Below are 24,952 nucleotides of genomic sequence, written 5' to 3' on the forward strand. Positions count from 1 at the left end.
TTTCCAATGAGAAGGTCGACGCAGTCGCATCCATGGCAGTGCCAGCTGTCTCGTCGTGGAATCTTGGCGTTCAGCCCGGTTACATTGCAGACGACCTCGTACTGCTGACAATGGACATGTTGGCCCCCACGATCGGATGTGGCCACTATTGGAGTTTGCCGGTGAAAGTGGCGGAGGGCATTCTTGGGGTCACATTACGAGAGCTGTTTCCCGTCTTGTGAAGACATGCTCACTCTATGCGATGCGGGTATAAAGTCTACTGATGTGACTGCTTTTTTTTTTCTGGTTTCCCCTTTTCTCACTCTCCCTCTCTTATCTTTATCTCATCCGTCGTAGGGGAATCTCTGGTGTCCCGTTTCAAAAATGCCCGTGACGGAAATACAAACCACGGCGCAGTTCGACGCGCTCGTCGGGACGAAGCAGCTCGTGGCGGAATTCACGAGCGGCTGGTGCAAGCCGTGTGGTTGGATTGGACCCAAGTACGAGCAGCTGTCGCGGCGGTATGGGAATCTCACGTTTGTGGTGGTGGACGGGGATAAGCTGCGCGACTTGGTGGCCCGGTATAAGATTACGGGGCTGCCGCAGTTTATTATGTTTAGGGGCGGGAGGATTGTCGATGAGTTTGGGGGGATTGTGGAGGACGTGCTGGAGAGGAGGGTTGCGCGGTTTGCGGGGGGGAGTTGAGTGCTTTGTGGTGTTGCATGGCGGGATGACTGGTGTGTCTGGTGGAATTGGGTCTGGTATGTCGGTATTCTGGCGGACGCTTGACGGACGTATATCTTGATGGGATAAATAAGCCCTCTGGGATGAGGAAGCTACCGGATGGTGTTTATTTTCGACTGTGATGTCGTCTTCTTATCGTTAATCTGCTAGCTTTTGATGCGTGGCGTGCGTGTATCATGGTGTTTGACGCGGGACTTGGTTCTCTAGTGTAGACGAAGAACAGCGTGTTCATTTTATTGGGCTTTGCCTAATGCAGTTCAATGCTCTCACACGAGTACGGAGTAGTATTCAGATAGATAGACAAAAAAGGTTCAACTGGTGGGATAAATATAAGGTTATGCATAATTAGGGCGGGGTAGATGAAGATGTTTATAGGAGCCTAGACTTGCTCGGTACTTATCTGATGCACTATTATGTATTTCTGGCCTTTAAATTTCTGACCATAGCAGGTATATAAATAGATTCGGGTTGAATAAATAGCCTGGTTTGGTTGGGCTGGGTCTGGCCAACCACAACTAACTATCTAAGTGAGTGTAGAGTGCAATATGTGCCACTTGACCAGCTGCGGCTAGCTTTACACCCTGGTTATCGAGTATGATTGCTACAGAGTCTGGTGCCAATTTGAATGGTTCAATGTTGTGGGAATCTTGCTACAAGCCTAAGCACAAGCCTCGAACAGTTCACTCCAGTCTTTGTCCTTATGCTTGGGCACTAAAAAAATGGAGGTGAAATCTGTACAAGGTCAGTGGTGAGCCCTCGGCAGTGTTTCGTTAACACCATCTGCGCTTTGGAACACATTCTACACCAGCCCACCTTGTTAAATCCATCATTTAGACCAAATTACAGAGAAGAAAAAAACCCTTCTCAATTATCGAACGATTAGAAAACCATTACTTCGTCTCAATCATCTCCAAGCAGAATTCCAACACCAAACACTCCAAAGCGTAGGGTAATTTAATGGCGCACGTGATTTGGCGTCGCGTCAAACCGCCATGTGGCACCCCACGCGTCTCACTCACGGCCCAGGTACACGTCCATGGAGGTATCATCACCACAGCAGCCTTGAGACGGCATCATCACTGAGAGAGGCGCTGCCGCTGGCAAGCCATGCCAAAACCAGCGCAATGTCCTACGCCGTGAGGATTAGCGACCCCTCTACGGCGCCAAACGTATCCGGCGACCCTCCAACAACAGCCACCGTCATCGACTACAGCTGCCTCTTCACGCACGATCTTCGCAGAAAGCAAAAGCGCTGGCAAGATGGCAGGCTCAAATACCACACCTTCAACAAACGCATCATGGTCTACGATGACAGGGGCAATTTCATCGGCGACGCCCACTGGCATGGGGGCGGGGATTTGCAAGAAGACGAGGAACTGGAGCTCGATCGGGGCGCTGCGATAGTCCAGGTCGGCGAGAGCACTGGGTCGCGCGAGCAAGACCTCACCGAAATACTGGATAAGCGCGCACGAGAAGTTGAGAAGCGGAGGGCCATGGCGGCTGCCAAGACTCCGACGCCGAGCAGAGCCAGAACTCAAGCCCAGCAACAGCAGCAGCAACAGCGGCGGCAGCAGCAGCCTCATTTTCAACTGAACCACCGACCTTTACATTCAATAGTTCCTAGCCCGGGGCCTATTGGACGTGCTGTTATTTCCGACCGTTCTCCGTATGAGGCTCGTAAAGCGGAGGGGGTGGCGATGGATGGACCGTCCGCAAAGAAGAGAAGAGTCTGTCCTTCGCCGCCTAGCAAGGCCGGATTTGCGCAGAGCCTGTTTGGGACGAGGTTGAATTTAGGCGGTTCTGGAGGGATGGCGCCTTTGAGGATGCGGGCGCTGAGGGAGAGGACTAATTTGCAAAGGGAAGAGGGTGGGGGTGAGAAGAGGCCGAGTTTGGAGGGGGATGAGGATATTGTCATTGTGGATGAGAGGCGGTCGAAAGTGGTGGTGAAGAAATCCAGACACCTTCAGGAACCAACTTTGCGGGGTACTGTACCGGCGGCTGACAAAATTGGACCCAAGGGTCTCCCTACAATGGTTGATGAGAAGCAGAGATCAGACACGATGCAGAGCTCGAGGCAGCCCAACGTTGAGTTGTCTGTGGCAACGGATCAAACGGTTGAGAGGAGGTCGAGATTGAAGATCGATCAGAATACGAGACATTTTGACGAGGAGTTGGAGAAGACGGCTTCAACAAGTGCGGAGGATGATGTGCTGGTGGAGGAGCGACCAGCCCAACTCAAGCGGAACGCAGACTTGCGTCCCGTTGTTAATAATCCCGAACCACGAGCCATGACAGAATTGCATGTGGAGGAAGCAGACTTGGCCAAGTCTGTTGGTCGACATGGTGATAGTATGCAGACGAAGAGGCAGGCTATACCAGGTGCTACCAAACCACAGGTGGCTGTGAATATCGCAACTCGAAGTGGCACACCGCAATCTTCCGCCGAAGCCATTGAGATTGAATCATCACCAGACGTTACTGAGCCTCAACAAATCGCCCACAAGGAACTCGAACAGAGGCAAAAAGTTGCAACTAACACTGCAATATCCAAACCACACCGGCCTGTGTCACCCCCAAGACGGCCCGAGAAACGAGCTGAATTACGAATCAAGCCTACACGGAGGCGAGGGCTGTTGATGCTATCAGAACGAAGACAGATACAGCAGAAGCAACCCGCATCTATCACACCTACTTCAAGCGTACACTCTGTCGAGGTTACAAATGTGGACAATGTTGGACCATCGAAATCATCACAATTCCAGGTCTCGGAGCCCGATATAGAGCCAAGTCAAGCATTCGAGGACCTAGATGAAGGACAAGCTATCAAGGCGACACCAGAGTCCAGCCCTCACCATTGTACAGAAATGCCCATTAATTTTGATTCTGATAGTGAATCCGATTTGCCAGCCGCCAAGTCCAAGTCGAAGAAATCGTCAAGAAAAAATGCGGATACGGTATCGGATTCTGATCAGAGAGCCCAGAGGCCACGAAAGAAACAACAGAGATCACCGAAGCGGCCGACAAACGGCCAATCGAGTGAATCTGAATCTGAGGACTTGCCACCGAGACGGACTAGACGACTTGGGAGAAAAGCCACTTCCAGAGATAACCTAGGTCCGTCTACTGATGAGGATGAAGCGAATCACCCATCACCGAAAAAGACACGAAGAACTAAGACTAGAAGTGCTTCTGAATCTCCCCTAACTGGATGTTCTAGTGAGGAAGATTCAGAACAGCCACCAGCTAGGCAACCAAAACGATCTAGGAGTAAACGCGATTCAGTCCCTAATGCTGGAGAGAAGTCCGAGAAGCCCAAGGGACCGCGTATCACGAGAATGGCTCGAAAGAGCGTCAAATGCAAGGAGATATTTGGCTTTGTACTGCCAGCTGGTCAAGAAGAGCTCGCACCAGCCCCATTCGCAATGGCCACTGCGCGTATTGGAACTGTGGGCAGGCCACCAGCGGCTCCAGCTCGCCTGCCGGGTATTACCTTAACGATCAAGCCTGGACCCGTGGTTTCAGCAACCCCGACTCCTGAGCTAGCTGAGAGGCAACACGTTGAAGGGACCAAGGGTTCATCAGGGGATGCACCCGCAAAAGAACAAAAAACTGGAATACCAGTGCAGGAAGCTGTCCATGACGACCTTAAGCACCCCGAACAAGGGATAAAGCCCGTAGGCGCAACCGAAATGACAGTGGAAGATTCAGTCTCAAAAGAGCCAATTGCAAAAGAAGCAGCTATAATAGAGCAGGGAACTTTGCCGAAACCCATGATTACTAACCCAGCAACTCGTGGGAGAAAGGCAGCGCGAAAAGAAGACGCGGCTGGCCCAACCCCACAAACGATTGTTCCTTTCGAGGCACCACAGCATGCGCGATTGTCTAGGAGTAAACAGCCTGAGCCCAGGAAGTCGGACAAGGCGTTGCCGGGTTTCTCGAGTGCGAATGGAGGCGCATGGAGCAAACACGCTGAAGATTTGCTCGGGATGACTCGGCCGACAGGGAAGAAGGGGCTGTCGATGACGACTTTTGGATAATGGATGTTCATGTCAAGGGATCAACTTGGGATGTGATGTCCATTGTTTATACACTTTGACTGTTCTTATGAACTAGCGGTAGAAATAGATACGATGACGAATTTATGCATACACAGTCTATACATATATGCAACTGTTCATTGTATGCTGGCACAAACCATCGTGTCCTATTGACAAGGCTGGAGATACAAGGCCCAAAACACAGTCCACGGTCGCAGCGAAAACGAGTTTTACGACGGCCAGCCCGATCTCCCTTCGAGTAATACTGCATGTGTACGGAGTAAGGCTGATGGTAGAGCCGTTTGTCAGCACAGTCCAGCAAAGCGGGACGACGATCCTTTCGCGCCATTGATGGCGCCACGCAGCCCACCGAGACAAGCTTCAATCTCATCTGGCACCACATGCCACATGCCGCGCCTTGCACCAGCCGTATCCATGCCACAGTGCCTCAGGCTAGCCAGAGGCATTGAGTTTCATTCAAATTTCTGTAGTATACCGACGACCATGGCGCTGAGGGCTGGTTGCCTACCCTTGTGGCCATGCGGGGAGGCTTAGAGTTTTGGCGTTGGCGGCGGTTGGCGAAGGTTTGGCTGACCACAAAATGGCCGCCGCTGGCCCTGTCTCACACGCAGGTCTTTGGCGGGGGAACGAACACATCTTAATTTTTCCTTCATGCATTCTCACACGAGCCAGCTTCCAAAGTTCCCAAAAATTTGCCATGGCCACAGTCCGTACGGAGTAATGTACGTATGTACATGCAGATTGCTAGAGTCTGGGGTAAAAATGGAGGTCACTTTCGCCAAAAACTCCCCCAGTCCGACATTTCAGCAATTGAGTCACTCTTGCAAGCCGTCGACTTGCATTGACCAATCGTCGTGGCGCATCCTCGCCGAAGGTCCATTACGGATGGTGCAACAGGTGGGGCATATTGGCCAATGGCCTTTCGTAAAATCGCAACCCCTGGCAAGATGACGGGCCCTTATTGGGCGATGCCACCCCAATGGCTAACCCACACTATTCCTGATTGAGCACGCCGAAAGAGTCAGCCTCCTCCCCTGCTGCGCCTTGATCAAATGCTTCAAGTGAAATACCGTCCATGACTCCCTCCCGCACAGAGCCTGAGGTTCTTTTCGATATCTTTTTTTCTCCCCGTCTCTTGTCAGCTCATTGACTAGAATCTTTTGTTGTAGTCACCAAAGGAGAACAAAGTAAGGATACGAGGACGAAGAAAAGAAGTACAATTCTTGAAACCTCGATCCCTGAGGCTTCCAACAACGCCACCACTTTGTCACTCCTCCTTCAAGCTTCGGCTTCACACTCTTTACCCCCTCCTACTATCCATCGCCGGAAAACTGGGATTCACTCCTTGAGTTCCAGGAAAAGCAGAATATCAGCCTGTGTCAGATTGTTGTCATCGGCACTTGATCTGGTATCTGGTTGTGCTCTCTTCTTTTTTTGCACACGATATCCCGCATTGAAACTCCGAGATAACTTCTCCGGAAAACGTAGTAAGTTGCCAGGAATCGCATAACACTGAAGCGGTTTTTGGCTTACACACTCAATGGCTGTCGGTCAGCATCTTTGCCCACCTTGACCACCTTGGCAACTTCCGAAACCAGTTTAGGGTTCTTTAACACCATCAACCTGGACTGCTTTAGTATCGACATCTTGGGCTTCAAGCACGAAATGCCTTCTACCCAGTCCGCCTCTACTCTCCCACAGGGTTTCTCTGTCTACCAACATACTCTCGGTGCTCCCTTGCAATTCCTCCCTGCTCTCGGATCGCAACAGCTCGATGACTTCATCAACGCCTTCATTCCTGGTCCTGCTCCCGCCAGTGAGAAGCGGGCCACAATCTCCTTGGACTTCCTCGAGTATGCTCAGATGACTGGGCAAAACTTCAAGTTCTACCCTGTGAATTCTGCACCATCTGTAGCTACTTCTCCTTCAATAGACAGCCCCTCTCTCGACTCGGTCAACTCGTCATTCAACGTCTCTCCCACCACACCCTCTTGGGATTGGAGCGCAACATCGGCACCCTCAGTAGCCTCGTCGTCTCGCGGCTCAACACAAAGTCGACGGAAGAGCAAGGCCAAGAGCTCGCCTTCCAGACACCAGACTACCGACTTCTCACATCTTCCTGGTATGAAGATTCTCACCAAGGATGGCCAAGATGTGACCAACACTGCTTCCCGGGGATCCAAGACAAAGGAGCAGCGTGACCACGCTCACCTCATGAGAATCATCAAGGCGTGCGACAGCTGCCGACGCAAAAAGATTCGTTGCGACCCGAGCCACAAGAAGCGAGGAGCCGCTCAGGCCGCACCACCGCCTGCTTCAAAGTCTGCAAACAAGGCGAGGGCCGTACCCCAAGACCCTCCTTGTCTACCGTCAGCTGCTGTACCGGATAGAGAACTGCTGTTCGCATCATCATCATTCGATCTAGACTCGGGCTTTGACTTCTCTGGCCTCGAGAACCTCGACCCTGCTACTCTGACTTACGACCCATTCGACGAGTTTATCCAGTTCCCCCCCATGGATACCCCAGACCTCGACTTCCCCCTCGAATCGGAGGCTTATCTGTCTTCACAACCCACGACCACTACTTCATCATCTTCCGCTGCTTCGCCGCTCAGGTCATTTGCGCTACTCTCCCAGCCCGAACTGGGCGCACCTCCGGGCGTCGAGTTTGTCAACCCAGAGCTGCAGGAAATTTCACCAAACCTCCCATTCCTGGGACGTTCTGGCTCGTCAAGCGATTACATCGATTTCAATCTGTACTCACCCGAGTCCAGCTTTTCCGAGGATGAGCGTATGCTGCCGATTGGCGCCTCGACTAGCAGTTTGCCAAGCCTGAATGAACCGTCATTCTCTGAATGTCCACCTCCGCTGTACGAGACCGTACCTGACGGCGAGGCAAACGAGTGGGACGGGCCTGGCCTGTCTGTAGACGAACTCCAGTTCCACTCTGCCAACGAAGGCGTTGGCGGTAGGGGCCACAGCTCATTGAGCAGCAACAGCAGTGGCCAATTTGCTACCATGAGCCATGTCACCGCGGGCGAATCCGTGAATGAGTATGGCTCCAGGCCGAACAGGGTTCCCAGTTCCGAGCCGCTGAGCCAGGTGGTTATTTGTGTTCCCCCGGGGACAGTTGTTGTCGCGGGAGATACCTCACCGGGCCAGAACCTAGACAACGTACGTACACGACTGCACCGTCTATTAACCAATGAGCAACCGCTAACTTCTTGGAAGGTACCAACTACTAGCCTCGATTCATCTGTGGCATCCTCATCCATTGATGTTGGAGTAAGCGTGGTACAAACTGCTGCGTTCATGTCCAATCTGGCTCTGTACGTCATGGCCGCAGCCCTGACTGCGATACAGGGCGGCGTTTCGCCCCGTAAGCATTCTCCCACAGCATCGTGCCGCACCATGTCGGGACGCTCGTCGCGCATGCTGGATACCATGTCTCCTTTGTGTGTAGCCTAGCATTGGCCCTGCGTCTGTATTGATTGTGTGGGCAAGGATGGGATTGCGCAGCGTGTTTGTTTAGAAGGCGAGTGATTTCATGACGCCTACTGATTAAAAGATCATTGGCATTCTCTAGCTTTAGCGTTAAAATTATTCTATGTATTTTCATATAGTTAGCATTAAGCTCGCCGGTGTTATTTTATTATTTTTAAAAGTGGTGTAAAAAGTATTTGACTAGATCAAGTGCCTGGTTATTAAGCTTCATATTATAACATATACGTGTATACTCCGCGGCAGGTAAATTTATTCTGCCACAGATTGTATTTCGTTGCATCTGCCTTGTTTCGTGAACACCCATCAGTCCGTAGGCCGGGTAGTTATGCTGTGCAGCCCAGTTCTGGAGTTCATTTCTGACCGAGGCTCGTTGCAGAAGCCGCTTGATTGGACTGTTCGCACAACTGGCCAAAGCGTGGTACAATTTTGCTTGTGTTCCCACCGACCAATTCTTGGTACCCGTTGGCAACTAAGTGGACTAGCCACTTAAAAATGTCGAGTGCTATTTTCGGAGTCTGCTACGGTTTCGGCTTGGTGGGAACTTTTTGCAATTAGATGCATACAAAGGCGATGATTTTTGTGGCGCCTTTTGGGATCTCCGAACAAAGGCAGTTGGACCGGACGCTTTTGGGAACAAGACAAATGGCCTACCTACTAGGTATACCTCCAGCTATGTACCTAGGTTCATATAGGATGTCAATACCTTGCGGCCACGTGGTGGCTACAATAGACGGACATGTAACGTCTGGTTCCAATTTTTTGCAAGACTTTTCAATTCATAGGGCATCGTGAAGGATACCAGTAGGGTGGTGCTTGTGAATGGGAAGGCAAGTTGTCACAGAGATACGGGGTACCAACACACAAAAGTATGTGGCGTGGCCACGCCCATTTTTGGGTGCAACACAAGTTGAGCATCACTGAATAAATCGATCAATGACTAGTGAGGTTCGGGGCAGAATATGGCTGCCTTACATATGAACATTGCTGGCAACGTGGCGTTGGGTGACTTGAAAGCGGGCTTCTTGCTCCCATTGTGCTTGACATGCGGCGAGTCGGTGGCGGATGAGGGTAGGACAAGTCCTGGCAGGAAATACTGACTATAATGTCCTGATTTTAGTAATTGGGGTCGTAGTTATAAAGCCGCAAAATACTTGTCTTTGTCAACGCTTGAAGAGGCGTACATACAGTGTGGGTCGTTGATCATGTGATGTGGACTTCCCGCCATGAGAGGACAGGAATTTCACGGTGCAATGAGTGAACGAGGACTATGAGGCTAGACAATCAGAGGCCGCTATTATTTGTCGAAACTGCTGTTTTGTGCTAACAAAGAACATCTTGCATGTGTCTCGGGCTGTAGTTTTCGCTATCATTCACAGGATACACCCGCAGCTGTCTGTTCCTTGGATGCAGCGCAAGACGTCAACTTATTCTCGGGCGCAGGAAACTGGTGTTTGGCGTCCGCTGCTGGTGTATCTGGCTGGCAGTCCTGAAGTTGTGAAACAGGTCGGAGCAGGCGGTGCATTGGCAAAGTGCGTGGGAGGCAACGGCTGTGTAACAGATACCCTCTCTATACGGCTCGTGTGGCTCGTGACTACGACGCGACTCTGGTTTGCTGGAGCCGCAGCACCTGCCAGGACATTGTCCGAGAGGACGCTCTCTCAGGTTCAGAGTCAAGGGCGGCAGTGCCTACTCTCTATTGAGTTGCCAAAGCTGGGACGCTGAAGGGTCGAGCCTCAACAGTTGAATAGGGAAAAGGTGTCGGATCGTGGAAGCAAACTTGGCTGCCTGTTCAAGGCCGCGGGTACTGATGCGATTGGATTGGAATGGGAAGTATTCTCATGGAATCGCAGGCCTGCTTTGGTGAAAGGAGATAATAATCTTTTTGGCAAATTTGCAGCAGGAAAAGCAGAGATCTTGGTTGCCTGTGCCATTTTTAGTCGCAGACGATCTGAGAGAAATCTGAGCACAGTCTAATCTGACAAAGGAAAGAGGAAGGAGCTATTCACTCAAGCCCTGGAGCTGCCTTCCGATGCCGCTGCTTCAGTCTCTCGGGCTGGCACCTGCCACAAATGCCGTTCGCAAGCTGTTTGGTTGGTTGGGACCCAAGAAAGAAAACGAAAAGGACGGACTGAGGGTCCCGCCATCCTCTGATACAGAATCGAGTTTGGCCCATCATTCACCGCAGACCTCGCCTACAGACACCGACACAAACGCGTCAAGACGGCCACAACCCCCACAAGTTACCATCCCGCATACCAGCAATCCAGACATCATGGTCGTGGCTGACCCGTGGCTCTCCCAAGAAGACAAGGAGAACCGTCCGCCGGGAAAGGATGATGGTTCAGACTTGGTTGGCCCCTTCAAGAAGGTGGCCATTGATTCACACGCTCCCGCGAGTGCTGATGCTGCTGATACCAAAGACGTCGAGGAGGCGATTGAAGACCCCGCCGTTTTGGCCGAACGGGCTCACCACCTGCGGTTTATCGAGGAGGCCCTTGACATGGTAAGAAACGATGCATTTACGCTACCAACTTGCCGTTGACAGATTTGACACTGTGCTAAGATTTCCAGGCTCGTCTTGCCTTGCGGACAAACGAAACTCCTGTGGGCTGCGTGCTCGTACACAACGGCACCATTATCGCGAAAGGCATGAATGCCACCAATGTTACGCGCAACGGCACCCGGCACGCGGAATTCATGGCCATCTCAGCACTCTTATCCGAACCACGCCGAAATGGCCCTCGCCAGACGTCACTGAGACCAAAGGACCTCCCCAGGCGGTTGCCCAAGACGCCTGACGATGCTTCCGATGCAAGCTCGGTTGAGTCAAGGCGCCCAGACGAGGGCAACGAAGACGGGAAGAAGGGCCATCTATATCCATACGGACAGAAAATCCATCCTGGAGACAGGGTTAGCCGCGAGATCATTCGTGAATGCATTCTCTACGTCACTGTCGAACCTTGTGTGATGTGCGCATCTCTCCTTCGTCAGCTGGGTATCAAAAAGGTGTATTTTGGGGCCGTCAATGACAAATTTGGTGGCACTGGAGGTGTCTTTAGTATTCATGCCAACTCTCTCCCTGTCAGGGAGGACGGGCAAACCGCGAGCGCACATCCTACTCCTCGGCCATCGCAGCTTCCGGATGGCAGTGGAACATTAGGGACGTCGTACCCACCCGGCGGAGGAGACGGTGGCAATGTAGAAGAGGGATATGAGATTGAGGGGGGTTGGGGTCGCGATGAAGCCGTCGGGCTCTTGAGACGATTTTACGTCCAGGAGAATGGACGAGGTATGTTTTCTGCTGCGTTTGTTTCAGGAGCAATCCATCCACTAATATTTGACCAGCTCCCGTACCTAGAAAGAAGGAGGGAAGGGCGGCTCGACTAGCAGCGATGATGGAAAAGGATGATGAGGCTGGTGTTGACGGTCCCACCGTCGATGGGGGCCAAGAACAGGATGCAGGGCTCCAGCAGGAGGACGCTGTGGACGCAAGCCATGACCCAAACATGGCCGCGAATGGCTCGCCGGAAACACAAGTCGATTCGGCTTGGGTGGTTGCATGATTTATTTTCTAGGATGGTGCTATACTTTTGCAAAGGTATGGCCACGGGACAGTCATTGCCTACTTGAAGCGGTTTTGTTTGATACCCGAGTAGAGAAGATATAAAATGGACCGGGCTGGGATACATGTAAAGCGGAAGGGCAACCTGCTGACAAGGATGGACGGTTCACATGGATGGGCATATGGCAAAATGCGCTTTGCTGTTTACAGATGTTTGGTGTGGTATCATGACTCCAATAACGACAGATGAAGACAGCGTCTAGATGCCAGGTGCCAGACAAATTGAATGATTATATGCTCCTCAATGGGGTATCCCTGCGATATTGCCAGCCAGATGCATCGGAGAATACCCGCGTGTATCCCAACACACTCTCTACCAGATGCAGCACAATGGGAATTGACAGCTGGGGCGGCAAGCCGCTGGCTCTGTGATGATCGCGTGGGACTTCCAGAGTCAGCGTGTCGTATAAAGGCCCAAGACCAAAGGGGCTCTGGCTGAGCGTGACGTAAACCATGGGCGGCTAATGTAAAACGTTAGCAGTGTTGATTCCGTAGAGGACAGAAGGTAGAAAAGAAGAAGGAGATGAATAAAGAGAAAAACAGCCAATTGGGCTCACCCACCCTGTTTGTCAGTTGATTGTTTGTCCGACACCACTTCTTGAAGTAGGCTTCCAGGAAGCTCAGCGACGGGCTGTGGCTGCACTGGACGGTGATGGCGGACGCCTGGGCAATGTGCAGGTGGTACGGCGGCCGCAGCAGCAGCTCATCCGGGCGCGGGAGGGTGTTGACGTCGGGCAGGTAGGCGGGCTCCGTGTCGTCGAGGCCTGGGCTCACGGGCACCGTTGCCGCGGCCGCCGGGACGGCCAGGTCGGCCCATTCGTCGCCGTCTGCGGCGTCGGGCGGCGTCTTGGCGTGCAGGGCGCTGGTGATTTGCGCGCGGAAGGCGGGCACCGCGGCTGTCGTGGGGTGCTGGCGCGGCTCGCGCGGGACGAGCAGCTCGAAGCCTGCGCGCTGCGAGTCCCACCGTGTTTGGGGGTCGGACGGGGAGACTTGGATGGCGAGCGGGAGGGTGCGCGCCCCGCGCTGGGCCATGGCCTCGAGCAGGTTGTCGGCGAGGGCATCGTCGTCCTGGAGCACGTCGTGGGCGGCGCGGGCCCAGCTCTGGATGTAGCCGGTTGTGTCGGAGACGAGCTGCGCGGCGTCGCTGGCGTAGAGGGGCGAGAGGACGGCGTGGAGGACGTCCCAGTCGGGGTCGCAGGCGATGGGGCGCCCGAGGGTGTCGGAGAGGGCCTGGAGGGCCTTTTGGGACGGGGATGAGGGGTCGTCCCAGGCTTGGCGGATGGCGAGGCGCACCTTGAGCGGCCTGCGATGTTAGTTGGTGGTGGGCTTGGTGTTGTTGATGTTGGTTAACTTACAGCGGCATTGGTGCGGCGTGGGATGAGGGCTGCGTTTGGTGGTGCTGGGGAAGAGTTGTGAAGGGGTCGTTGGGCCGCGAGCTGGATATATCTCTCGTGGATTGTGGGATGGGAAATTATTCTCGTGATAGACCTCATCAGCCTCAACTTCAGCTCGCCGCCCCGCAATCCGCGTCTTCACCACCCACGCAGTCACGCACTGTCTCGCCAAGGTCAAGCCCGTCTCTGTAGGCGTTTTTTATGCCGTCACTTCAGCCTCCCGAGTCTCGGCTCGTTTTTGGCGTTGGTGGCTCTTCCCCCCCTGCTTTTCCCCTACATTTCGCCCCTGGCCATACTCGACGCCGCGTTTCTGGAGAAGGACCCCTGGATGATGCTCTCTGCCTTGTGCCTGGGCGGCGCCACGAGCCGAATATGGTTCCTCGTGTGCTTAAGGTTTCCTCTCCCAACACCCCGGTAGCTGAGGCGTGGTTTGCGCCAAAAACGGCAAAGACCAGGCAATAGTCTCTCGGGAACTGAGGCTCCGCTATATGGAGAACCAGGCTTTCATCCCCAGATGGCAAATGTGACTTGCTGAAGTTTGCCAGTGGACGGAATTGTGCGACGAGGCGGGACGCGGAATGCGCGCGCAGAGAACGGAGTTATTGAGAAACGGGGAAATTAATTTGGCTTGATGGGCTTTTTCCCTCACCTGGGATGGCACGGTAGTCCCGGGCCGCCTCGTGAGGCTGATGGACTGATGGATGAGCTGACATGGTGATAAATTGGTGGCTTTCAACAAGGCGAACTGAAGTATTTCCTGACGGGGGTCTCGTTGAATGATGTCAATATATAAGGCGGCGGCCCCTGAGCTCAACGCCCCGCAGAAGCCAGGACCGTAACGTCATTAACAGCTTGTCCATTCTGCTCTAAAAACCTTTACAAGTCGTCAGTATGAGCCGTCTCCCGCCTGTTGACAAGCTCCCCCTTGCAATCCGAAAGGATGGTAAGTTCCTCCTCCCACTCCCAACCCCCCCTTGATACACCGGAGCCAGATTCACCAACACGACCAGTCCGCGACAACTACGAGTCCAAGAAGGATGAGCTGGCAAAGAAGATCTCGGATGTCCTCGGTGCCGAATGGACCGTGGACATCAACCCGAACCAGATCTACGCCTATGCAAAGGACGGATATGCCAAAGAGTCCCCCGGCGCCATGATTGCAGCGTACGCCAACACCAACCTTTTGTTTCACATACTCTATATTCAGTCGTGACAGGACGCTGAGGACTAACGAGGGCACCAGATACGTGGAGGGTGTAGAGTGGCAACTCAAAGACTTTGTCTCCAAATACGGCGACGCCGGCAAAACCGAAATCAACACGCTGGTGCCCGCCCACGTCCTCACCATGGACCTCGACGTCGACGGGAAGTTCACCTACTGCGGCTGCGAGGTCTCCGAGTCGGGCGGCCTCGTCATCCTTTTCGGCCCCGACGCCCTGGGCACCAACATTGACAGCGCCGCCTCGGAGGAGAACCTGACCAAGGCCCTCAACGCCGCGTCCGCCCCGGGGCTGCCTATGAGCTACGTTGCGCGCAGGTCCGTCCGCGACGAGTACGACGCGCAGATTGCCCCTATCCAGGCTAGAATCAACGAGCAGCTCGGCAGGGAAGTCACCCTCAAGCCAGGGTTTGAGGAGGCCTTTGAGAAGCTCAAGGCGGCCGCGGACGCAGATGACCACTGGGAGGTCAATCTGGGCATGTACGTCAGGGAGTATTTTGACGCTCTGGCCAGCTGGTTGGAGTATAACAAGGCCAAGGATGATGAGATGGTTAGGGAGGGCGTGAATGAGGCGGCGGAGAGGGGCGAGGTGCTGTTTCGGGTGGTGGACGACGGCGTCGTCAAGAGCGGGTATAACGAGACGGTTGTGGAGGGCGGCGCGTTGTATTTGCAGACTGTGCCGGGGAACTTTGGCACGAATATCGGGCAGGTTGTGGATACGTTGATGGACCAGCTGTAGATGGGAGAGATGTGGGAAATGAGGAATGAAGCTGCGGCTGTGGATGAGTCGAGGCTATGTTGGATGTTTGAGAAGGCGGTGTCAACACTATGAATAAATGACGTCTTAGATGATGGAAACGGGATGCGATTCCATGTAAAGACTGAATGGAATATGAACAATAGGGGTTGGATGTGAATTGGGTACGCACCAGTTCAAGGGACTTGGGCTTATATACTGGTGAATTAGGCTACTACGAGAAGTTCTAGTCAGTGTACGAGATATAAATTGCATATTATATTGGAGCATGGCCTTGGCTCCGTGATGAAACATACTGCTGAGAAGGTGCCAGCTCACTACAACGTATGTGGTCGCTGATGGACCGGATCGAATCAGGTATTTCCAAGTCTGCCATCGAGATCACGCTAGGTTCCCCGGACAGGATCGTGAAGCCTTGGTTTGTGACGCTGACAATATCGCCGATGGCATATATCCCGGCTCCATGAACTACCAGGATACTGTCTCCACGGCAAACACGACACGCGCTGCCACGTCTCATTACGACGCTGAATCTTTTAATGTCACGACAAAGATAAATGATATACTAGTTGCCAGCTTCAACCTCGACACTGGACTGGTGGACAAGTAGTCACCGTCTCATTTCGCAACCAGGACGGTCAAGGGTAAAATAGCCTTTGCATTTGCACTTATGGTATAGGGAAAACCCTGCGACCTAGGGACAAAAACCTATACAAGGCCATATTATAACAAAACCACCCAGCCTCAAGTCTTCCCCGAGCAGTCGACCACGACAAATTCGGCCTCGCTGCCCTCTTCGATAGGGTGGCACGTTGTGTCGCGTGCCTTGATCGAAAGCTTTCCCTTGGTGGTCTCAACTTCCACTGCCAAGCCGTTAGTTTACTTCACAAATTTGGGCAAACACATCAATAATGGTGTGCGGTTTAACGTACCGTCGCAGGGCGTGATGGCAATTATCCCCTTGGTATCTAACCTCACCGCATGCCTCATAATTCTTGGGATTTCCATGACATATTCTTCGGTAAGTTCTTTGCAGGATTTGTCTTTATATGTTTTTATTATGGCGTGCGCAACGCCGTCTCCCTCTCTGGACTCAAGGACGCCGTCCGCTTCTCTTGGCGCGACCCCAGCATGAATACTGGCGACTAGGGAAACCAGGAGGACTGTCAAAGAAGTGAAGCGCATTTTGAAGGTTTCAAATACGAACATGTATGTGCAAGGTATAAAGAAGGAAGCAGCTTGGTTTGTTATATCAGGGCTCAGTGACTTGCTTGTCTTTTTTTCGTCTTTTTGTCGGGCGTTGGGAGCACTTATTTATACTTTCTTTACCAAAGAGTCTGGTCCAATGAAACAGAGCCCGAAACGGCTTCAATTGCGTGTTGCATGGCCACACTTTAGAAAATGACATGTCCACTTTCCCACTACATCGAGGTTCCACGGTTATACAGCAGCTGGCGTCGTGACTTGGTGACACGACATGTCCCCGACGATGCTAGTAGTTCGCCCCGGCCGTTGTTATGGCATCAACTAATTGATTGCTCGGGAGCATGTGGTTAGTTCAATTATGGAAAGGGAATTCTCTAGATTCTATGCAATCTTCAGGGTATGAAACCTGACATGACAAACTATAGACCCGGCTTGCTCACGAACCCTTGACACGCACGCAATCTTATTTTCTACATTGGTAAGAATAAAATCAACTTGCGTAATGGTGATGTCACTTGAGTCAGGTGAAATGGCATCTCTGCCGTTGCACCACCTGTTCGTGATATATCCTGTCTTGCGCCAAGCAAAACGAATCACCCGAATCCCTTCGGAGCAGCAAACGTGGCGGCGACGTACCTCTCCCCAGTAAGCCGTAGAAACACCCCGGCACAACCCTGTGCTGAAATTTTTTGATGTGTCGTTTCTAGTGTACTCTTTAGTGGCGACTGAGACATTAATCGGGAAGAATTGCCGAGTAGTCACAATCTCTGGGAAAAAGAATATGGCTGCCGCCATCGCTGCTCCAAGGGGACGCACAGCGCCTTTCAAGAGGAAGCTTACAATCCCATACAATCGACTGTTGGCCGACTACAAGGTTCGCGTAACGTTGGGCGCCTTGTCTCAGAAGCAGGCATTATCCGCGGCGAATTGTCAGAAAAGATGGCGTCGACCTATATCTTCTCATGGCTATTACAACAAAGTATAATTTGCAAAAAAAGTAATTCATCAGTGGCTTTCAAGAAGAATGGGCTGTTGTGGCACATGCGAATAAAGATTTGCTGGGCTATGAACCAGGCTTGGTATTGTTAAACACCTGAGAAATGTCGGGCCCAACTCGCTCAATTTCAGAAACATCTACTCCCTATGTATTTAAACTTGGAGATGCTACCAGAGATGGGCTAGCCGCCGATGTCAAACCCCAAATCTTACCGGTCCGCACCTGGAGTGCTACCATCTAAAAATAGCTTGTAGCAGATATGTCCGAGTCTATGTCGCTTGAGAGGGGAAAGAGTTGGAAAGCGTGAAATGCTCCGGTTCTGGAAGGTCATGAGTAGTATAAATTGAGTTGTTCTCTAGCATTGAGAGGTGGTTCAGAGTTTGACTATGGCTGACAGACAGCTGCATTTCGTGCAACATGCTACCAATAAATGCAGAAAGATGACTGCATGTACTACACTTTCTGCAGTCACATGGCCGGTTGAGCTGCGCCCATTAGGCAAGGCGGACCATTCTTACTAAGACCGAAACCTGCATATTTGTGACAAGGGCAGCTTTGACTGGGCTTGGCACGTTGGGTTCAATGTCAATAGCGGATTTGAGGTATCAAAGGCCCTTGCTCCTTGGTTTTCCTCAAGGCCTTGGGGGCTAAGCAGTTTCTGTACGGAGTATATACAAGAAGTCGGTGAGCCCTTTGAGTCCTGAGGCAACTCCAGCCTCAGCCTCAGGCTGTGATGTCAGTCTCGTGATACCCTCTTTGTTGTCGTGTAACCCTTTGCAAGCCCGATGCGGTTGTTGTGGCTTGTCCGTGTGGCAATATTAATGATATTCCAAAGTTAATCATGCATATGATAATGCAGTCGTATGACATGACAGTTTCCTGTCCTCCCTCACAGCCGCAAGAGATTCACGTCGGGACCTTTACACTTTCAGCTTGTTCTAAGGGGATTGATGTCAGTGGTATCACAAGCCCGACGTTGCCGTGAACGGGGATCACATTATGTAGCCCCACTACATTAGATGCCTGCAAGGCGCGAAGATGCATGTCGTAAATCCAGAAAGTCACGCAACTCTTGGTTGAAATGCCGAAGTGCGTTACCAACTGTGTTCATTGACCCTAGGAAGTACATTTGATCGCAGAACGGGCAGACCGGTGATTTTGAGCTGAAGAATCCAGTGCAGACTGCCGCAAAATATTAAAGACTCGAGCACTGACGGAATTGAATGTATAAAAAGCATGGACCATGGACTCCTGTTGAAAGGAGTGCCCACGTGATCCACCGAGAGTTGCAGCATCTCATAAACGGGCCTCGTAGACAGCTCAAGCAGATGGCATTGATCATTGTCAATCCCCTCAGAAAACTTCCAACAGCAACAAAGCCGATGCGAAGCTTTTTGCGGTCGACGGCACCAACATTTGATAAGTGTCGTTGAAGATGGCGGCACGGTCAATGGAGTCGTTCCTTGAACAGTCAAGGGATCCCCGCTAGTTCTCCGTACCTGATTGACATGCCGCGGGGTAACATGGAGCGGGGTAGTGGGGATTCGTGCCAACGCTAGACCTGAGATATCCTAGAACCCCCACGTGGGCGCCAATAGAAACTCCAGTTGACGGGTACCGTACCTACAAGGGAACAACTATCCTGCATCTGCAGCAACACAAGCTCAACGTCGTCCACACTTCGAGCTTCATCTTTATCAATAACCAGCCAAACATGACCTTTACGGCGGAAAAGTACGACCCTGCTGCCACGGCCTCGTGGCTCATTTGCACCGCGTGCGGCACTCAGTTCACATCGTCTGATAGGTCTGTCGTCAAGACGTGCCACATCTGCGACGACCCCCGACAATATGTTCCGCCGTCAGGACAGTCATTCACGACCCACGACCAAGTGGCCAAGAAGCACCGCAACGAATTCACTACCTACGCCGGCGACGAGCGTCTTGTTTCCATCACCACCATACCCAAGTTTGCCATTGGACAGCGGGCCATTCTTATCCGCACGCCCCGAGGTAACATCCTCTGGGACTGCCTGACTCTCCTCGACCCAGAAACCATCAACCACATCAACCAGCTGGGTGGCCTCAAGGCCATTGTCATCAGCCACCCGCATTACTACAGCACCCACGTCCAATGGGGCCAGGCCTTCAACTGCCCCGTGTACATTGCCTCCGAGGACAAGGTCTGGACAACCATGGACTCTGGCCACCAGGTTCTCGTCGACCATGTCGAGACCAAGATTCAAGACACCGGCGCCGTGGCCATCAAGCTTGGCGGGCACTTCCCCGGCTCGCTGGTCCTCTTGTTCGACGGGCGCCTCTTCATTGCCGACACGCTCATGACCACGCCTGCGGGCATGGGGAAATGGGAAGTCGACGGGACTGGTGCTGCGCGCGCCAAGCCTCCTGGTCTCAACTCCTTCTCGTTCCTCTGGAGCATCCCGAATTATATTCCGCTCAGCGTAGAAGAACTGGCCCGCATGTGGGGGATCTTGAAGAGGTACGAATTCAAGTCTACGCACGGCGCCTTCTTGCCCATGGATGTTGAGGATGCGGCCGTGAAGCAGAGGGTGTTGGATAGCATGCAGATTCAGGCCAAGTTTATGGGGTATGCGGGACATGCTATTATGAATGAGACGATTTAACGCCGTGTTTCTCTCTCTCTTTTCTTTTTGACTCTGTATTCTTCCTGTCGGAAATACCCGGATTGCCTAATTGGTCACTCCACGCTGTTGCCTAGTTCACCACATCATGCTTGAACCTGGTTGGCACTAAATGGCGAGTAGTCTCCCTCCGAGCGAATCCAACATGCTCCAATGTACGTCGCTTTTATTACCATTTCCTGCTGTGTTTCATACGGCGTTGAGGAGTTCCTTTTGCACCATGAATTCTACAATTTCTCGATATATCCACATTTCAGGATTAGGGTTGATTGGAAAGCATCAGGACCATAATTGCTGTCAAGAGTCGAGTACAAGCCATGTGACACCAGCGGATACTATTCTTGTTCTGGAAGACGAGCTATAACCACGAAAATTATCAACATGTTCCCCCTTCACACCAATGAAATACTGCGTCAGCCTTGATTCAGACCACCCGAGGCCAACCCCTTGTTCACGCTTAATCATCACGTCTCAACCACGACGGACTCGGACTTCCATATGAGAGGAAAAAGTCGACAACGTGCCGGAAGTCTTGCATGTCGATGTCTCTGCATTTGCGTGCCCTCAAGCCGCGCCTGCACTTTCCAAAGGCAATGAACGGCCCTCGCCAGTCGTAGTGTCGCCCAGGCTTGGTGGAAGTGATGGCTGCGACGCCCTTGTTGGGCAATGATCCATCGATACGGAATTCGTCGCGGGCGATAATGTAGATTGAATCATCGAGTTTGCGTCCCAGCCGAGAACTGTACTGAATGGTGGCCTCGTCTAGGAAACCCTTTATTCCTGGAAGTGAGCCAATTTCCAGATATTGATAGCCATCGACCCATTTGCCCTCAAGCCATATGAACTTGGGCTTCTCATTGACTGGAAAGAAAAGGACCCGGAAGTGCTCGCTGGTCTCCCTAGTAGATACGTCGAAATTGGAAAAAGCCTTGCACGGGAGTTTGTGGGTGGGCCAATCCTCCTTTTGGCATTCTGCTGAGCAGTAACGTACACTCTTGCACCGTCCGCACAAACGGGCATCGTGCTTGTCGCAGACGGTGCAAAGTGAAGAATCTTTGGTGTTTGCCTCCATATTAGAAGAGAAGGAGCAGCGGTTTGGTCACAGTGGTAAGCTTAAAGAGAGAAGAATCGGGGTAGGAACAAGAAAGGTTCTGCATGATGTTGAGAGAGGATAAAGGCCGGCCTGCTTGGTAGTATTTCAACGAGTAATATATAACGCTCAGCGTTTGCAAGGTCAGCGTTTGCAAGGTCAGCGTTTGCAAGGTCAGCGTTTACAAGGTCAGTATTTACAGGGTCACCGTTTGTAGGGTCACCGTTTGCAGCCTCACGGTTTGTGTAGCTGATATGCCGTTTAACCGCGTAATTAACAACCAATAACTCACGACACTTGCGACTAAGTTGGTGCAATAACAAGTCGTCATGTGCTTCATTATAACACTGTTCTTATTCATACATATTTGCTATTGTAGCACGGCTTCCTCGTAGGATATTGGTTTCAGCATCTAGATTTCATGGTCTAGATGTTGACGTCGGGTCGGCTTTGCCTGGCGTACCACACTCTTATACATGCATGGAATCAACAGCCTGCCAAATCTGCCAAAACGTGCTTGGGAGTCAAGGTGAGGGGTCAAAGGTTTCAAGACTTTGAAATTCCATCGACAACATCACTGTGACAAGGGCTTGTATTCAAGGGCTTGGAACAGTGTTCACATTCAGCTACTACTTTGCTTTGATGTCAAAGGTCCTTGGGCTTTCCTTGAAGTCCCGAGGGGCAAAAGACCTGTATTTACATCAAGAGGCGGCGTAGGGATCTTGCCCGAGGTCTCGTGACTAGAGCCCTTGTGTAATCAGCGTCGGGTTCAAGGTTCGGCCCGTGCCTTTATGGCAACATGTCAACCGTGTAACAATCACCAACAGGCCCAAGATGAAGAAGATTCGATAACAAAGCCAAAAAGTACCGTGGTAGTTGGTGTAGTTAAGCAAAACACACCCGTTATTCTTCATCGGGTATTTTTTACAAAAACTTGGACCTGTAGAGTCGTCCAAACATGATTACATCACCAACTCGCAGCTCACCAAACGGACAAGTCATGATTTAAATTCAATTCAATTCAACTACATACAGTCGACCCGAGGAATCCACGCACCAACCAAACATTTCCCGCACTTGGTGCCCCCCCTTGAAACTGGGCTCCCTTGTCGACATGTATACCGTTTAGATAAACTCCCAGGTGCCCTGGACGCGACCCGGTCCGAGGCTGCCGACAAGCTGCTGAAAAGCGGCAGGGGACAAGTCCAACGAGTCGTCGTTGCAGCCACCGCAGCGGTCAACAACCTTGACATCGGCAGAATTGCCCCCGTAGTGGGCGCGGATCATCCGGCCGCAAGGACGAGAGCGGTCGAACAGGTCGTGGCCCACGGCGGCAACCATCTGGCTGTCGTTGTTGGTCTCGCCGCAGGCGCCGAGGCCAGTGTAGTAGTAGGTGAAGTCGCCGGCGTTGCGAGCCGCGAGATGGTTCATGTGCTCTTCTCCAGCGGCGGGAGCGGCCGTGGCAGCGAGAGAGAAGGCCAGGACGGCGGCGGCGACAGCTTTGCAGATGGAGTACATGTTGAAAACAAGGTCTGATGTTTTGATCTTCTTGAGAGACTTGGTATTAGTGTGTGAGCGGATGAGGATAGGGTCAAGTATCTGAGGAGACACTCGACCTTTTATACACGGATGGACCGTCTTTTGCTCGTGGCAGATGTGTTGCCGAGCCGGTAATAGTACGACTCGGCTCGGTTCCGAGTGTTTGCGTTTGCCGTCAAGGCCACCTGCCACGTGCTGCTCTCGTGAATCCTGATGGGGATTGCGACGTGGAAGGTATACCGATGCTGTTGGATTTGAAATACATGTCGGGGTTCCGGAATCACCCAGACCGACTGAGGGCATTAGAAATATGACGTTTTGGGAAATCTGGTGGCTCAAGTGTTTGTGTTTGCCGTCAAGGCCACCTACCACGTGCTGCTCTCTTGAATTCTGATGGGCATTGTGATGTGGAAGGTGTAGTGATGCTGTTGGATCTGATATGCATGTTGGGTTATAGACTGGCTGGGGGCAATAAAATGCTGACGTTTTTGGAAGTCCGGTGGCTCGAGTGTTCATGTTTGCCGTCAAGGCCACCGACCAGGTGCTGCTTTCCTGAATGCCGATGAAGGGCATTGCGACGCGCAAGGTATACCGACCAGTTGACGCTGTTGGATTTGACATGCATGTCGGGTTGCAGACGGCCCGGGGGCATTGGCATTAGAAGGATGACGCTCTCGGAAACCCGGTGCGTTTATGGGCTGCAGCTTGTTGCCGGATACAACTGCTGCAACGTTGGTCAGAATCCTGCAAGGTTGGCCCTTGCTTGGAGTTGTGCCACGACGCCAACTTGGACCGACACCATTCAGGCAACATGCGAGAGGGCTTGCTGTATATTGAGCGAGTTTGATGCCCGGCAGCTGGAAGCGGGATTGGAGGAAATCCATACTCCCCAGCTCTGGACTAGAACATCCACGGTTCGTGGGGATTTTTGTGAGTGTGACTTGGGGCTAAATTAGATGGATAAGATGTAGGGAAGCACAGCATTGCTTTCTTCTTTCTTGTTCACAAGGTGTACGCGAGCAACGCGCTGCGGCATCTCCACAACGGGCCGAATTAGCATCGTACGTTGCTGTCCCAAACTATTATTTGTCAGAGAGCAAGGCTAGGACCTGACGAAGAACCCTGTGCTCGAAACACTTGCATGACTTTCACATCCTGTCATGGTCACGGACCGACGCGGAACGTAGTTGATTTGAAAGAAGGATTCCCCCCACATGGATCGCATGTAGTTGCCGAGCAGTTCATGGAAATCATGGAACCAAAGGATCGTGCTAGCCGGGGTCTTGCCAGGCGCCATGTAACTTGTAAAATGCCGAGTTAGTTCCCTTGTATTCGGTGATGCTTCAGCCAAGTCGGGCATGCAAGAGGCCAAGTCCAGCCAAGAGCTTTCGACGAGAGTCGCCCATGTGCGACGTGGGCAGATCCTAAGCGGTACGAGGAAAGAACAAAGGTACACAAACTATGTGAATTGGGAAATGGTTCCTGGAACAAGGCTTGCTCTGAGCAGGGCCGTCGTACCGGCGGATCAATCGTGTCCGGGTTGCTGACGGCCCACGATGCCGCATCGAGTGGAAAGCCTTCTCCTCTTGGAAACACTTGGCTGCTCCAGCTGCTCAAGGGTACGCCTTGTAAGACTTGGGGTGTCTGTGCCACGAGGATCAGGCAATGGGGTCGTGGTTCTCCGGAATGTGGCTTCTCTGCGTACCACAGGCGTAATGCCAGTTGCCGAAATTGTTGCAACGCATATTGATTATACCACAACGGGGAGGGTAAAGGGACTTGAGGGTTGCGCAAGAGAATTACGTGCAAGGAATTCCGGCATTCACAAAGCTATAGGTAGCCTATTGTGTTGGGACAGGCTTTAATAGCAAAGGGCATCGTGCTGCAGTGCGCTCCGACGAAGCAAGCACCGTTATGACGGATTCGGAGTCGGCGTCCGGGCCGTCGCGCGGTTGAGAATTTGAAGGATTGCTTAGTACCGAATCCGCCAGACTAACGCTACATATCTATCACGGGATGATTTCATGAGCGGTCATATGAGCCGCAGACTCGTCCCAAGTGTCATACTCGGCTACATGGCATAAACAGTACCCCACGCCTGCAATCGATCGTCCCTCGTTTGCCAGGGCTCATGTTCGCATAGCCCGAGACCACGGTGCTGAATCAGCAAGACTCGGGAGA

General features: G+C 52.3%; 10 protein-coding genes across 10 annotated transcripts; 6 read left to right on the plus strand and 4 right to left on the minus strand.

Annotated features, from left to right (window-relative positions):
- Positions 1–363: 363 nt before the first annotated feature.
- Positions 364–684, plus strand: SB09 (Thioredoxin H-type; the record flags this gene model as incomplete). The annotated part of the gene is made up of 1 exon (XM_014688068.1): positions 364–684. The coding sequence occupies one exon, from the start codon at positions 364–366 to the stop codon at positions 682–684; it is 321 nt and encodes a 106-aa protein (XP_014543554.1).
- Positions 685–1,847: 1,163 nt separating this feature from the next.
- On the plus strand, positions 1,848–4,760 carry G6M90_00g083340 (uncharacterized protein; the record flags this gene model as incomplete). Its single annotated transcript, XM_014688069.1, has 1 exon — positions 1,848–4,760. One exon carries the CDS (start codon positions 1,848–1,850, stop codon positions 4,758–4,760), a length of 2,913 nt encoding a protein of 970 aa, XP_014543555.1.
- Positions 4,761–6,446: 1,686 nt separating this feature from the next.
- G6M90_00g083350 (uncharacterized protein) lies at positions 6,447–8,249 on the plus strand (the record flags this gene model as incomplete). The annotated part of the gene is made up of 2 exons (XM_014688070.1): positions 6,447–7,955; positions 8,013–8,249. The coding sequence occupies 2 exons, from the start codon at positions 6,447–6,449 to the stop codon at positions 8,247–8,249; spliced, it is 1,746 nt and encodes a 581-aa protein (XP_014543556.1).
- A 2,065-nt stretch (positions 8,250–10,314) lies between these two features.
- TAD2 (tRNA-specific adenosine deaminase TAD2) lies at positions 10,315–11,848 on the plus strand (the record flags this gene model as incomplete). Its single annotated transcript, XM_014688071.1, has 3 exons — positions 10,315–10,788; positions 10,857–11,574; positions 11,631–11,848. 3 exons carry the CDS (start codon positions 10,315–10,317, stop codon positions 11,846–11,848), a joined length of 1,410 nt encoding a protein of 469 aa, XP_014543557.1.
- A 289-nt stretch (positions 11,849–12,137) lies between these two features.
- On the minus strand, positions 12,138–13,270 carry G6M90_00g083370 (uncharacterized protein; the record flags this gene model as incomplete). Its single annotated transcript, XM_014688072.2, has 3 exons — positions 12,138–12,368; positions 12,469–13,210; positions 13,263–13,270. The coding sequence occupies 3 exons, from the start codon at positions 13,268–13,270 to the stop codon at positions 12,138–12,140; spliced, it is 981 nt and encodes a 326-aa protein (XP_014543558.2).
- A 922-nt stretch (positions 13,271–14,192) lies between these two features.
- Positions 14,193–15,259, plus strand: G6M90_00g083380 (uncharacterized protein; the record flags this gene model as incomplete). Its single annotated transcript, XM_066131223.1, has 3 exons — positions 14,193–14,244; positions 14,312–14,465; positions 14,545–15,259. 3 exons carry the CDS (start codon positions 14,193–14,195, stop codon positions 15,257–15,259), a joined length of 921 nt encoding a protein of 306 aa, XP_065987505.1.
- Positions 15,260–16,021: 762 nt separating this feature from the next.
- On the minus strand, positions 16,022–16,462 carry G6M90_00g083390 (uncharacterized protein; the record flags this gene model as incomplete). Its single annotated transcript, XM_014688074.1, has 2 exons — positions 16,022–16,140; positions 16,210–16,462. The coding sequence occupies 2 exons, from the start codon at positions 16,460–16,462 to the stop codon at positions 16,022–16,024; spliced, it is 372 nt and encodes a 123-aa protein (XP_014543560.1).
- Positions 16,463–19,194: 2,732 nt separating this feature from the next.
- G6M90_00g083400 (uncharacterized protein) lies at positions 19,195–20,124 on the plus strand (the record flags this gene model as incomplete). Its single annotated transcript, XM_014688075.1, has 1 exon — positions 19,195–20,124. The coding sequence occupies one exon, from the start codon at positions 19,195–19,197 to the stop codon at positions 20,122–20,124; it is 930 nt and encodes a 309-aa protein (XP_014543561.1).
- A 475-nt stretch (positions 20,125–20,599) lies between these two features.
- Positions 20,600–21,214, minus strand: UBP19 (Ubiquitin carboxyl-terminal hydrolase 19; the record flags this gene model as incomplete). Its single annotated transcript, XM_014688076.1, has 1 exon — positions 20,600–21,214. The coding sequence occupies one exon, from the start codon at positions 21,212–21,214 to the stop codon at positions 20,600–20,602; it is 615 nt and encodes a 204-aa protein (XP_014543562.1).
- A 1,143-nt stretch (positions 21,215–22,357) lies between these two features.
- On the minus strand, positions 22,358–23,344 carry G6M90_00g083420 (uncharacterized protein; the record flags this gene model as incomplete). The annotated part of the gene is made up of 3 exons (XM_066131224.1): positions 22,358–22,789; positions 22,858–23,064; positions 23,141–23,344. The coding sequence occupies 3 exons, from the start codon at positions 23,342–23,344 to the stop codon at positions 22,358–22,360; spliced, it is 843 nt and encodes a 280-aa protein (XP_065987363.1).
- Between the last annotated feature and the right edge of the window lie 1,608 nt (positions 23,345–24,952).

Source organism: Metarhizium brunneum, chromosome 5 (assembly GCF_013426205.1).
Source record: "Metarhizium brunneum chromosome 5, complete sequence".
Classification (NCBI taxonomy): Eukaryota; Fungi; Ascomycota; class Sordariomycetes; order Hypocreales; family Clavicipitaceae; genus Metarhizium; species Metarhizium brunneum.